The sequence below is a fragment of the Thermobia domestica genome, chromosome 16, assembly GCF_964235325.1.
Source record: "Thermobia domestica chromosome 16, izTheDome1.hap1.1, whole genome shotgun sequence".
Lineage (NCBI taxonomy): Eukaryota > Metazoa > Arthropoda > Insecta > Zygentoma > Lepismatidae > Thermobia > Thermobia domestica.
In genome coordinates, this window is record NC_137469.1 from 95,903,420 (window position 1) to 95,919,016 (window position 15,597).

The 15,597-nt window shown below is 36.9% G+C and overlaps 1 protein-coding gene across 1 annotated transcript in view; it reads left to right on the forward strand.

Annotated features, from left to right (window-relative positions):
• Positions 1 to 14,561, forward strand: part of LOC145672787 (uncharacterized) — a 39,963-nt gene extending 25,402 nt beyond the window's left edge. The window contains exons 3-4 of the mRNA XM_081741945.1: positions 6,403 to 6,568; positions 14,061 to 14,561. Of these exons, the coding sequence (XP_081598071.1) occupies positions 6,403 to 6,568; positions 14,061 to 14,430 (536 nt within the window). The 3' untranslated portion in view covers positions 14,431 to 14,561. The remainder of the gene's footprint in view (positions 1 to 6,402; positions 6,569 to 14,060) is intronic.
• The last annotated feature ends 1,036 nt before the right edge of the window (positions 14,562 to 15,597 follow it).

Here is a 15,597-nt window from a genome sequence, read left to right on the forward strand (position 1 = left end):
TGGCCACTGCTCGCCTCAATTGCTGCCTGAAGATCTTCATTTTGTACATGTGTTGGTCTTCCGGCACGTGGTGCGTCTTCGAGTGTTTCGTCACCGTCCTTAACCCTTTCCGGATCCTGGCTTTTTGGGCTATTTTTTAGACTTTCAGTCAAGCAGCTACTGTATCGTCACTATTTATCCTAGGATCATGGTTCATACCTCATTCTCTTCAGAGTAGAGCTGGCTTTCAAATGGTACCACTTGCATGCTCATACCATATACCAGGAGCGGGAAAAAATGTCAAAGTGAAAGTTTCGGAGGGAAATTTTTTTCTCGAACTTTGGCCCCCCTGCCCCCCCCCTATGTGAACGTAGCCATCTAAAAAAATCTGAGAAATAGTACTTGGTATACTGAATATGTGTGCCAAATTTCAAGTTTCTATCTTGAATAGTAAGGGAGGGAGAAATTTTATCAAAATTTCCCACAATGCCCCAAATTACCACAAAACACTATGATCTCAGGGGAAAAAATTCCTGAGACATCCCTAATTACCCTAGGGTCATGTGTCGCCAATATTCTCTTCTGAATAGAACTGCCTTTCAGGCGGTACCATTCACATGTCTCCATCATATATCTAAGGCGAGAAATTGCAGAAAAAAGGGATTTTTTGTCTAAATTTCTCTTTTTTCAACTTTTAGCCCCTCTGGACCCCCCTGTTTTAACGCAGAAACCTGAAAAAATCTGTTAAATACTACTCGGTGGACTGAATGTTTGTGCACAATTTCAATCTTCTAGGTGCAAAAATAAGCCCGCCAGAAAAAATCAGAAATTTCCCCATGTTACCCTATACAGAAGTACATTTTGAAAAAAAAATCACTGAGACGTCCCTAATTACCCTAGAATAATAATTCGACCGTCATTCTCTTCAGAATGGAACTGCCTTTCAGACGGTATGACTCACGTGTCTCCATCATGTATGTGAGGCGGGAAAATCCTGAAAAACGGGATTTTTTCGGTCTAAAAATCCCTTTTTTCAGTTTTCCCCCCTCTGGACCCCCCTGTTTTAATGCAGAGATCTGAAAAAAATCTCATAAATACTACTAGGTAGGCTGAATGTTTGTGCACAATTTCAATCTTCTAGGTGCAGAAGTAAGCTCGCCAAAAAAAAAATATACCCACCATGTCCCATTTTTCCCTATATAGAAGTATATTTTTCAAAAACTCCCTGAGACAACCCTAATTACCCTAGGACAATGATTCGACCGTCATTCTCTTCAGAATGGAACTGCCTTTCAGATGGTATGACTCACGTGTCCCCATCATGTATGTGAGGCGGGAAAATGACGAAAAACGGGATTTTGGGGGTAAAAATATCCCTTTTTTCAACCCTTTCCCCCTCTGGTTCCCCCTCTGTTTCAGCACTGACATCGGAACAAAAAATCTGGTAAATACTATTCGGTGGACTGAATGTTTGTGCAAAATTTCAATCTTCTACGTGGAAAAATAAGCCCGCCAAAAAATATTGAACATAGGTTTAGTAAATGAGAAAATAAATTTTTGACTTATGACGTCATCACCTCCTATGTATGGACGCAGGAAGGTCTGAAACCATACGTAATGTCTTCTACAAGGCCTCTGGACTTGAAAAAAAAACCGGACGAAAAAGCTCAAATAGAAGAGAAATAACGCAATGAACCATGAAAAATGCGTATGGTACAAATTTGTACCATAGGATCCCCAAAAGGTTAAACTTGTTAAACTTGTTCTGTCCACGTAGTCACGACACCTTCACCAAAGGCTTGGCATGTCTTCCGCCTCGTTGCAGCGGCGTTTGACTCCTGTTTGAACTCGTACAGCATATACGCTCTTACGACGCTCTGTGGAGGTCTCATGTTCACTCTGTCCTTACGCAAGTTCACGGTGTAACTAAACTGCCACAACCAGGTAGTGTGTTGGATATACCCCACACAAAAAAATTGATCTTCGCCTTATCTTCATTCGCATTCAACTCTCGGTATGAGGGCCATTTGAATACAGACGTCCACAAAAAGCGACATAACTTTCTTGGTTATCTTTATAAAGCTTTATGTAAGTTCATCACTTCTTTGTGCCCCTCCCTTGAACTGATAAATAAGTAAATAGTAATATTTCAGGAAGCAAGCTAGCAGAATGTAGACAACACAATAGGGGTGGGAGGGACATTGGTAGGATTTTTACTTACCCGAGATTTTAGAACATACCGTCAGCTTGAGAAACATGCTTTCCTACTTAAACTGTGATTCTTTAGCTACATTTGCAATGTACAATATTGTTTGTATAATATCCTACCTGGAGTGAATTACGTTTTACGAAAGGTCTACAATCTGTACCAACTTCCCCACATAGGGGTAGATTGGTACGAGTAAAGCGAAATATCTCACAGACTTTTTTGATAATAAAGATAATGTAATTTTTTGGTTTATTTTTCCATGAGAATTCCAACAATAAATTTAAGGACCTACAGCAGCAAAAATGCAACATGTTTCATTAAAAGAATGTGAAGATTTGTAAGAATCTAGTAAATCAACAGATCTAGTTCAACCTGTTACAATAAATAAATAAATATATAAATAAATAAATAAATAATAATAATGATAATAAGGGTCCAATGTTTGCTTGTGTTCTGATCAAAATTTAGAAGTTCCGCAAGCTATTTACAAAGACAAAAACGTACTATAAATAAGGATCTGTCTCTATAAGGAAAAATAGAAGAAATAATCAAAGGACTATCTACAGTTTACCAAATTTTGAAATCATTCATACCTCAACTGGAAAATATATTATACTTTTGGTTCGAGCGGTACCAATTGTCTCCAAAGGAGGCGGAGCTTTGTTATTATAAAGGTAACCAAGAAAGCTCTGTCGTTTCTTTTACCCACAACCTTCGAACATCGATATGTCACCTAAGACGTACGTGGAAAATCAAAAATAGCCCCACCAGCATCGACGACCTTCTGCCAACGTTCTGGAAGGCCATGGATTCCATCGCGGTAGAACAGGTGATAATCGGATGGTGCAATGTCCGGAGAGTATGGCGGATGCAGTAGTGTTTCCAATCCAAGGAATAGAATGGTGTCCTGGGTCATCCTAGCCACGTGGGGCTTAGCATTGTCCTGTAACAGGACGACCTCTTTGCGATTCAGATGTGTTGGCTCCAGAGTTTTGAGTTATTCCTGAATACAAACCAACTGCTGACAGTACCCAGTTGAATTGATGCTCTGACCAGCTGGTAGCAGCTACCGATGCACGATGCCATGAGCATTCCATCAAATACACAGGAGGACCTTCTTCTGGTGCAGTGCTGGTTTCGGCTGTTTTTGAACCGGTTCATGGGATGCTAACCAATTATGATGGCGCCGTTGAGCTTCCTACTGGACCCACTTCTCATCATATGTCAACATCCTGTCCAGAAATGGCTTTTTCTTCAAACAAGCCAGCAAAGAAACACAGGTATCTGCTCGCGTTGCCTTCTGGTCCGGATCCATTCATGTGGTACCCATCGACCCAACTTGTAGTTCCTCCCAAGTTGATGGACGTGTTGCCGAACGGTTTCTTCACTCACACTGAATTGTAGTCTCAGTTCCTCACATGTCTGGCCACTGTTCGCCTTAATTGCTGCTTGAAGATCTTCATTTTGTACATGTGTTGGTCTTCCGGCACGTGGTGCGTCTTCCAGTGTTTCGTCACTATCTTTAAACTTGTTAAACCGCCTTTGCACTGTCCACGTAGTCACGACACTCTCACCAAAGGCCTGACATATCTTATGCCTTGCTACAGCGTCGTTTGACCCAAGTTTGAACTTGTACACCATTCTCGCCCTTATGGAGGTCTCTATGGAGGTCCCATTTTCACTCTGTCCTTGCGCAAGTTGAATGTGTAACTGAACTGCCACAATCAGGTAGTATATTGGGTGTATCTACACCAACAACTGACCTTCTTCTTATCTCCATTCGCATTCAACTCACAGTGTGAGGGCGAATTGAACACAGACCTCCACAAAAAGCGACAGAACTTTATTGGTTACCTTTATGATATTAAATTTTCAAGAACTTCGACGAATAACAATAGGTTGCTGAAAGTCGAATAAATATGACGTGTAATATACGCTGGCTTTTAGCATCCATCTACAAATATATATATTTGAGGTTGATTTTGTTAGACATGTGCCTTTTAAAATCACTCGCATGTTATGACCTGGGGGAAAGAATCTTCACATTTTTACTATCATGGCTCCTAAATGGTTAAACAGTTTTCCATCCGAAAGTTTATGTAGCTATCGGCTATACCTATTGTTCCGGAAAGTTATAATCGAAGGAAAGTTTTCCATATTATTTTAGTTAATTTATTTTTATGCCTTGATTATGGAAGTCAAGCGATCACACATGAGATAGCCTATAGGCCTATTGTTAGTAACTTTTTCTACTTGATGTTAATCACAATGAAAACTGTGATACGTTAGAAATGCACAAAGAGTAGTCTACCTTTATAGTTACAAATGGAAGCGGTAGATTGGTACAGAGCAGTGGGGGCACGTTGGTCCGTACCAATCCACCCCACATGCATGAGTACTAATGTGCCCCAACTGAACTTCAGGATCATTAATAACTGAAAAATTACTCCACGCAGGACAATTTAACATAAATGAAATTATTTGTAAAGAATTACACTTTCATGCGACATACATAAGTTTTCAAAAATCCAGTGCTTTTACAAATATAAGCTTACAAAGACATAAGTGAAAACTTACTTTTGCTCTAAGAAATCAAGTTTTTTTTTCTGCACAGAGAAAAGAACGCTGCGTCCATCCAACAACTGTGCCTCACGATGTTCGTTTTTCACCAATGTTGCCAACACCAAACTGTTGTCCATTTACCTCTTCACAGTGGAAAAATATCTACCTCGTACAAATGTGCCCCGTGTACCAATGCCCCCCTCTCCCCTATACTTCGACTTTTCTTTTACTATATTTTAATCTACACACAGATTTTTTCTTTAAATTTCTCTGAAGTAATTGAACAGAGTGAAATTTTTATTTTATTCATATTTTAATCCATGCATTTTTTCTTTGAATTTCTTTAGGGCCCCAACAGAGTGAAACTGATTTTACTTATTTTTCTCCTACATTCAGATTTTTTCTCTAATTATTTTTGGGGCCCCCAAGAGAGTGAGACGTTTGTATTATTTTTTCACCTACATTCAGCTTTTCCTTTAAACTTCTTTGGGAGACCACAAGATAATAAAACTGTTATTTTATTTATTTTTAATCTACATTCAGTTTTCTTTAAATTTCTTTGGAGGTCCCCAAGAGAGTGAGGCCAGCTTATACGGAAATCCGGCACTGATTAGTTTTATTAGAGACATGTTTTTGTTGTTTCATCTGTTATTTGGTGTAATATTGATTGACAATTAATCAATATTTACTTTTACTTTTAAGGAAGCTGTGAATTATAAACCTTGATGGCCCTTGTACCTCACGCTAACAAGTTTCTTTAGTAATTACTTTTTACCTACCGTCCGGGGGCCCCCCACAAAGTGGGGCCCGGGGCGGTGGCACCGCTCGCCCCGCCCTTACGCCGCCACTGATGTAACATAATACCTTTCTTAATTTTTGGTCATATGATAAAAGATAAAGTGCTTTCTAATTTTGGTTTAAAAACTTAGACAGTTGTTAAAAAAAAGTTATTGAGTATTTTAAATGGCTTGATAATGTGCGTCACCAAGATTGAACCGGACATTACTGCACTACTGAAATCCCACCATGCTCAGGTATCTCATTAGCTTCCAATTGTAATCGTATTTCAATATGCAGGTTTTGTTGTATTTGCATTTTTCTGGTATTTCAATATGCAGTTCCCATTACTTTCATATCGTACCTGTTTCATTTAAATTGATTTTTAAACAACTCTGCATTTGTTGAAAATGTGTAGAAGATCTATGTTTTCTTTGTTCTTAACAATATGTATAAAAATAAAAATATGTCTCTCAGAAGAAAATTCAAAATAATATTTAAAAATACTTTCCGGTATTAGATTCTAATAATTAAATCTTCCGCTTATCTTCGCGACCTCCAGGTTGAGAAACTCTGTTTTAAGGTTACAGTTTGTAGACTGCTACGCGATAAGATGAAGTAATTACCGAAATTAAACACAATTTTTATTCTGAAAACAGAAGTCTGCGACATGATGCTGGTGAAAATAAAAGTTTTTGCGAATCATTTTGAAATTGATATCCTTAAGTTTAGAAACCAATCGCAATTAATTAAATACTTTAAAATAGTTTGAACCAGGTAGAAATGAGTGTAAATATTTAGAACGTTGTTAACCATATTTACCAAATAATTATTGCTAACTTTATTCCTAAAATAATTACACCTTTTTCAAGCAGAAGAAAATTGTACTCGAGATGAACTTCTTGAGAAACTCAAAACTCTAGAAATAAACAGTCTTGATTTTCTGAAAGATAGAAGGAACACAGTGGGAGATGCTCAAGGATCGGAACCAATATTTTCTCTTGATGATATTACAGTGATGAATGAACAAGTATATAAAATGTAAGTATTATTTAATTATATACTAACTTTCTTTACTATATGCAAGTACACGTGGACTTGCGGTGAACTAGTGTTCCACTATTATAACATTCTGAAGGAAAGATCTTTTAATGTTTAGATCATCACTGGTCGACGTCAATTTAGTTACAGAAAGGAAAACCTCTGATTCGGACTGATTTCAGGATGCTGAATTCGAAATTGATAGCCGTTTTACTACATTAGCTCGTATTTTGGTGTTATACATTGTTGCCAATTTTGCCATTTTGTAGGGACGGCTTCAGTTGTTATCGAAGTAACCGGTCTGACAATGCTATTTGAGTAAGAAATAAATTAGATTTCACTCAGTTGGCGACAAATAGGACCCCCCTTGTTGGCATATATATAACAATGAATACCGGGAGGACGGGAATGATTGAAATGATTGACACTTGTGTTCCTCTCCTCCTTTGTTTGTGTTTTTAGACAACTGAAACCGGCTTAAAAAATAGGATCTACGTGGCAACAATGAGTGGCACGATGACGCGGGCGAAAAAAGCGCCGACTGCGCCGTTATTGCGTGGCTAAGTCTTGCTCTTATGCATTGCAGTAAGTAATCTCTCAAGTGTATAAGTATTTTGTCGGAAGAATTGACATGGAATTTTTATGTCAGTAACTTCAGTTTTATTTTACCATATTTTTAGAACCGTATTTTACCGTGTTTTCAGTATCTTTTAGTGATTTTATGGAATAAGTGGTTGTGCTGTTGCTCTAAGTTTCGCTTTCCTGTGCAAAATGTCAAGTTCTTCCCGCAGAGGATGTAAAAACTCACCGGACAGATTTTGTTATATCTGTGGCGTATTTACGGTTAAGTCGCAGATTAGATCGATAAATGGTGACGTTAGGAAAGCATATTATTTTTTATTTTGGCTGCAAGATCGGTGATCAAGATAAAAGCTGGGCCCCTCATGTGTGTTGTTTGATGTGTTATGTGACTCTGACTGCCTGGCTTAAGGGAGCCAAACGAAGAATGCTTTTTGCTGTTCCGATTATATGAAGAGAACTCCGGAATCATTATGATGATTGTTATTTCTGTATGACGAATACAATAGGAAGTAACAAGAAGAAACAACGTGCCATCCAATACCCAAACTTGCAATCCGCGATCAGACCAGTCCCCCATGGAGAAAATTTACCTGTACCTACTCCTCCGAAAGTTTGGGAAACTATCGATATTACAGCGTCTACAGGAAGCGATGGGGACTAGGGATGGCCTTTTTCGAAAAATCTGTTTTTCGATTTTCGGAAATTTTATTTTTCGTTTTTTCGTTTTTCGCTTTTTCGAAATTTTTTTCTTTTTTCGAAACATTTTTCGTTTTTCGTTTTCCGAAAAAAAATTCGTTTTTCGCTTTTCGAAAAATTTTTCGTTTTTCGTTTTTCGTTTTCGAAAAAGCCATTTTTCGAAAAAGTATTTTTCGAAAAAATGTGGCCATCCCTAATGGGGACACCAACTCAATATCTGCAGATGAAGATCCGAGAGACAGTTCCTTCCACGTAAAAGATGAGCCTCACTTCATCCTACAACATGAGTTGAATGATTTAGTGAGAGAGTTACAACTTTTGAAAGAGAAAGCTCAACTTTTGGGTGCTAGACTCTAAGAGTGGAATTTACTGGCTCCTAGAACTACTTACACTCACTACATTAAAAGGAACGAGCCCTTTTCAGAATACTACAGAATGGAAGGTTCCCTTTGCGTATGCACGGACATCAATAGTCTGATGAATGAATTAGAAATTCAACATGATCCATCCGATTGGCGTATTTTCATAGATTCGTCTAAGTACAGTCTGAAAGCAGTTTTACTTCATAATGGAAATAAGCTGGCGTCTACTCCTGAGGCACACTCTGTTTCGATGAAAGAGACTTACGAGAATCTCGCACTCATTTTAAATCGTATTAACTACAAAGAATATGGTTGGAAAATTTGCGGAGATTTGAAAGTTATTGCAATATTACTTGGTCTGCAAGGTGGATTTACAAAGTATTGTTGTTTTTTGTGTGTTTGGGATTCAAGAGCCACAGGAAAACATTTTTCGCAAAAAGAGTGCCCCCCCCCCCTTCCCAGAGAGACATTTAAGCCCGGTACCAACAGTGTCAAGAATGAGCCTCTGATCGATCCAGCCAAAGTACTGCTTCCACCTCTTCATATTAAGTTGGGTCTCATGAAGAATTTCGTAAAAGGACAAAGAAGGTGAAGGTATGGAAGAAGGAAGAAGGTATGGACAAAGAAGGTGAGGATTTAAGTATCTTAGACAGTATTGTCCAAAACTAACTGATGGTAAATTAAAAGAAGGAGTTTTCACAGGACCTGATATTCGCAAACTTATCCATGACGAATTGTTTGAACAGAGTTTAAACGACAAAGAGTTAAATGCCTGGCGTGCTTTTGTTCAAGTTGTAAAACGTTTTTTGGGCAAAACTAAAGCTCAAAATTACGAGGCATTGGTGCAGCAACTTCTAGTCGCATATGAAGCTCTAGGATGTCGCATGTCTTTGAAAATCCACTTTCTGCACTTCCACCTCAACTTCTTTCCAGAAAATCTTGCAGACGTAAGCGACGAAATGGGAGAACGGTCTTACCAGGATATAAGAAGAATGGAAACTCGATATCAAGGACGTTGGGACCCTGCAATGATGGGAGACTATTGGTGATCGGTGAAGAGAGAGGACCCAACATTTCATAAAAGAAAAAAGTAAAGCAGATGGTGTTATTTGCAGCTCTAAACATTAGACTTTATAAATTACTCTGTGTATGTAAATGCTAATAGGCCTACACTAACAGAATCTAATAATATAATCTTTTAGTGCTAATACACAAACAGAATATATAGTTTTTTAAAACTGTTTTGGTATAATGAATTAATTTTAAGAATTTTAAAAACTGAATGTTGTTCTTGACCAACTGTCGAAATGAAGTTGATTTCCTTTCGGCACGCATCAGCTCATTGGCCGGTACACTTCATGATAGCTGATTTTCCCTATTATGGGAAATCTGGCAACTATGCGTTACACAAAAATATGAGCTAATGTAGTGAAATGGATATCATATTCATATTCAGGGACCTAAAATTACTCAGAATCAGTGAGTTTTGTTTCTGTAACTTTTCAAAAGTTTAAAAACGTCGACCTGTGTTATCTTTGCTTGTTTGTTTATGCCGATTCGTTTATTTTTTACTATTCCTAGGTAGTTTGAAGAAGTAGTTTTGAAAATGGAAATTTTTCGAGAACATTTTTGAAGAGTGATTTTTAATAATTCCAAATATAGTTAGTTTAGCACCGAAACAATGGATTGGGCGATTTTATTTGGTCTTTTTAGGGATAAAGCACCATTCAATTGATCGCACATTTTGAGTGGTGAGTTCCTCCATCCATGTCTGTTATTTCCAGTAATGTTGTGGGCAGTGGTATAATACTAGAATTTTTGGTAGGTATACGCTCGATGGTTTTCAAAAGTTAACAGTATACGCAAGACTACTTACGCCACCACCATACGTTCAAAAATGGGGAAAAAATGAAATATTTGAGATTTACATTCCACGGTTAGGCCGGCTAGACTAAAAGAGACGGTGATTATGAGAAATAAACACCATACGTTCAATTCTTTCGTAAATTTAAGGGGAGTATACGTTGGAATATATATTTTTAGGTGGGCATACGACATATACTTCTGTATATGCCCCATTACATCTCTGGTTGTGCGCGAAATTATTCAAAGAGATTGCCAAGTGACATGCCGCAAGATTTTATTGACATGAAGAATACATAGATTTTACATGGTTACATGAAAGTACGGAAACTTTCAAGCTGTTGGACCCCACACAACCAGAGGCGTCATTTAAGGGGTCTAGGAGGGAGCAATTGCTCCCCTAAGAGTTTGAGGAATTATATATTTAATTGATTGTCTACTAATATACTAGTATAAAAGTGAAAGTCTTATGTCGGTGGTGCACTTGTCCCCCCCCCTCAAGCAAAGTCTGAAATGACGCACCTGCACACAAATTGATCGAAGCTTAAAAACGGAGTCGTTTCAATTGGCTTAAAACAGTGCTCAAACAAATTCAGCCAAAATAAGTAAAATTTGGTGTACTCCATCGTCACAAGGGACGAAATTCGGATCTATTCATACGAACCCTAAACCAAACAGCAACCTACGGTTTGGGTGTTTTAAGGCGAGCCGAAACTACCAAAAGTTGTTCGTTCAAGGAGCGTTGCCAACCAAACGACTGCTTGTTTTTCCGGTTTAGAAGATCGAAGTACTGTAAATGCTGAGTGATAGATAATTTGTTTCCCAGAGATCGTCAATAAAATGCGTAAAACAAACCCATATCGTTGCATTATTCTTTACCATCACACCGCCAATTTGCACTCAGCACACCAATCTATTGATTTTTTTAAAAGCAAAAATGTCGAATTAATGCCTTTGGGCGTACTTACCTCATTTAGCACCTCATGACTTGTATTTGTTCCTACACATGAAAAATAAGATGAGTGAGGAGCGATTTGTGTCGCCTGAAAAGCTGATAACGCATTCCGATCAAAGTGATGGGAAGGTGAAGCTCGGGGGCCCGCGTAATTGCGCGGGGGTGCGTCCTAAGGAGTCAGGCGTGTCAGTGATGCTGAGTATATGTATAACCGAAAGTAGTAAAAAGAAGTGTTTTTGACAAGATATCAATGTTCTTATCTCTAAATTTTATGTAAATAAATAACAACTTATAACTATAATAACTAGTTAATAACTTATCTAATTTTTTCTACATACTAAGAAAATACATATTTAACAGCTTTCTATATTCTGGGAAAACATATGCCTAACAAACATTTTATCGTTCTTGTGTAAGATGCACCCTTTCCGCCGTTCCCTTGTGGCTATGCTATTATTTTGACTTTTGTGTATAGTACTTTTTTGCTTCACGCTAGGTTTTATTTACAGTCAGAAACGATTGAGTTTGTGGTGAACAATTAAGAGTTATAGCTCTTGCAACGTATAAACATAGCTTTTGTACAAGTCCATTTTATTTTACGACCTAATTTGTCATGTAAAACAGTTGAATCCGTGAAATGTTGGTAGATTGGAATGACGGTTACTACTATTACTACTAATGATAGTAACAATAAAATTATAATAACGATTACATAAATAGTAAAATTTGATGAATAAAATGAGTTGATACGACGCAACTTGAACCTGAGTCGGCCACTTGACAGTTTCGTACGATATCACTCAGGGGCATCATTTCATACTTGTGAAGAAAAGGGAAAATTTTGTGTCAGTCGAGGAAATTTTTCTTCAAGAAACCTACGAACACTGACGCAGAGGAGGTGAGGATATTCGAATAACTTATTGGATTCGTATAATGCTTCTTGTAGACGATCCAAGAAAGCTTGAACAAGATCATTCAATACATCAAATTTACACGATCAAAGAAGTATTGTTCAAGACACTGGAAGAAGAGTCTTGAAACAACTTTTATACAATCATAGAGGTATTGAATCATGTTTTATATACTTGTTGATAGGTAGCAGTCCGAAACAAGTTACTGAAGCTATGAAAACAAATGAAAGCAAAACTGCGTTCAGACCTGCGCATGAATAGCTATAATATTAGCATATCTTTCCTAACTTTCTGCAGGCATTTGGAATTTAATAGATTACCAGTATATTAAATCATTTAGAAAATAGGTCAATTGATTTCCTAGCAAGCCCTTAGAATTTTCACTAAGTATTTTTCCCCTTTTAAATTAAATGCGGGTTAGGTTAACTTAAGTTTAAAGAGTAAATTGCTGCTTAGATATTAAATTCCTGTGCTAAGCTTTTTAAAAATCTGTTTCTTCAAATGGTGTACTGATGGCAGAATCACACTCAAAAAGAGAGAGAGAGAGAAAAAAAACCGAACTGTCTCCCGAAATTGTATCACGAGGCAGTGACTACCTTTTGATGTTATTTATGCTATGATCGAAGACTGTTTTTAAAAAATGCTGAAAACGCAGGAAACCAAATGAAGCAATGATAATATGTTTTTCTTTTCAGCCACTGGACTTACCGTCCATGTCTGCATCAGACTTTCTTCACAAACCTATCCCATATTTGGTACTGGTTAAGAATAATCCGTCAAACAAATAGTAATGTTACTGTTAAAATGTGTGTTCGTATGAAAGAGGATTGTTTGGGATAATAATTTCCACTGTCGAAACATGCATGTATAATGTAGGAGACAATTAGGTTTAGAAGTTGGATGTTACCAGTATCAAATCATTACAAGGGCTATAGTTGAGTTCAAATGAGTGAATACGATGTCAAGGGTTTGTTGCACTATTCTTATTCTTATGTTTCTTGTACTATAACTCCGTCGATGACGCGCCTGTTCCCGACCACGTACTCTCGCTTGAGCCCCTTTCTACGTTCCTGCCCTGACACTGTTAAATAGCTTTCTCGATTTTAGTGTTTTTTTTTTTTTTTTTTTTCACTTTCGTATAAGTGGCATATGTCTGGATGTGAATTTGTACCTTACGGAAAAGTCCTCGTAAAATTAACCTTCACGCATTAAAGCAACTCCTACCTTAAGAAATAACTTCTCAAATACTAAAGGTGAATTACGTAATAAAATAATTGTGTATTTTATAATAGGATAACATGTAATAATTTCCAGGGTACTTCAGTTTGAGAGCATAATAGCAATCTGTACGCAATTATTTTTTTTTTATTATCCCAGATTAATAAGGGTACAAAACGTCTTATTAAATCAAGAAAAGTTATATATATATATATATATATATATATATATATATATATATATATATATATATATATATATATATATATATATATAAATTTGATAAACGTTTCTTTCTTAATCTACAGCCGATATTCTTGTATACTAAATTCTCAAATTAATACTTGTATCTATCAATGCCTCAAAATTTAACAATAGTTATAGGTATGCAAGCACTGTAATTACATAAATCGTGTATATTATCAATAAAAATACAAACAATATCTTCCAGCCCAGATAGTAGCTTTTGTTTATTATTATAAACACATTTTGAACATCAGATAATTATGAAAAAGAGTAATAACAAGTTATTTTTTAAACAACTGCCGCTCTGTCTCACGACGCTATCATAATTGTTTTGTATTTTCCTGCACTCAATTCGAGCGCTGATTGGCAATTGAATGCTCTTGAATTGGATTGTTTAGAACAGGACCGGAACGAAATTTCTTGAACGAAACTATCGAATTCAAAACAAAAATGACGTCAGTGCTGACCTCTTTTTCATCAAATAGTCTTGAATAGTCTTGAACAAAACTCTTGTTCAAGCTTTCTTGGATCGTCTACAAGCAGTATAAGTATCACAAGTGGGGCTTCTAACTAACGTAATGTCCTCCCCCAATTTAGCCCAGATCATCGATAGTTCACTGTACTTTGTGTGTTTAATTCTTTCTCATTTTTTCTTTTAGCTTTGCCAATGGATTCCACTTCAAACTGATATCGTACACGTTAAGAGATCCGAAACCGTTGACTGTTATGACATTACCATACACGTTTAATGTTCCAAAGAAGCATAAGCCTCCACCGCCACCTCCTCCTCCCCCTCCCCCAGTGGTTGCTGCTGCGAAGAAACCTGTGAAAGGTAAAAAAAGCATTCCTGTGATTACAGAACCTCCTCCACCTCCAACACCGCCGCCTGAAGAACCACCGGAAGAACGAAACCGATTCCTTCCACCCTTGTCAGAGACTGTAGATATCACGTTCTTCGACAAACTATTTAAAAGAGCTCCACCACCTGTTCAGTCGCAAGACAAGGGGAAAAAGGGTAAGAAGAAGTGAGGATACTTTACGATGTAGAAAATCAATGTTCTTCGTAGATTTCAACTTTTAGATTCATTAGCTGCTATTTTATATTAAAATTATATTATTATATAATTATGTTAAAACTATTAAATTATAATAAAATTTCAAAGTTACTTGAGAGCGTTTAACTTTTTAGTATATATATATATATATATATATAATAGCATCTAAATTATTGAATTTTGTTGAAATAAGTGAGTTGGTTTGGTTTCACAGTGTGAAACCACGGTAGACATCCAAGTTATGGAATTTCAATACCCAAACTTGTAGTAGTTTTTTTTTATAACTACTGGCTGTTGCAACAGATTAATAAGATCAAAAATAGAACCTGTTCCTCGGCCGCTGAGGACATATCAAAAAGCCATTACTTCCTACGCGTTACCGTTAGTGTTCTATGGCTATAAAGGTTGAAAGCTGGAAATCGCTAATTTGAATCAATTCCCAGATTAAATATATGGTTAAGGGAGAAGATAGAAAATACTCTTTGAAAGCTGAATCGATTGCAAAAAGCTGTATATCACGATATCTCTTACCATTTTTGCTCTACGGAAATCAGTACCAAATTTGGAAGTAGTAGTAAATTTCAACAATTTCCGGTTTTGGTATAGTGTTGTGGGTTGTGATGGTATGTTTTCTTGACACCATGAATCCGCTTGTCGCTACATATTACCACCTTTTATCTGTGGCGATAAATGCTGAAACAGCAAATTCTTAATTTGAACTAGTTACTTTCAGTGTGAATAGAGAGTTAATGGAAAAGTTGGATCCTTTTCTTTAGAAGCTGAATCAATTACAAAAAGCGCATGTCGATAACTCGTACCGGTTTCGCTCTATGGAAATCAATATTGAAACCGGAAGTAGTAGTAAGTTGAAACTACTTCCAATTTTTGTAAAGTATTGCGGGTTGTGATGTTATGTTCCCTTGTCACTATGAATCGTTTGCAGAAAGCCAATTGTCGCTATATATTACTATTTTGTTCTACGACAATACATGTTGAAACGAGAAATAGTTAATTTTAACAACTTCTTGCTTGAATTGAAGGTTAACTAAAAAGATGGAGTATTTTCTTGGGACACTGAATCAACTGCAAAAAACCGCATCTTGATATCTCTTACCGTTTTTCTTGTAAGAAAAGCAGGATT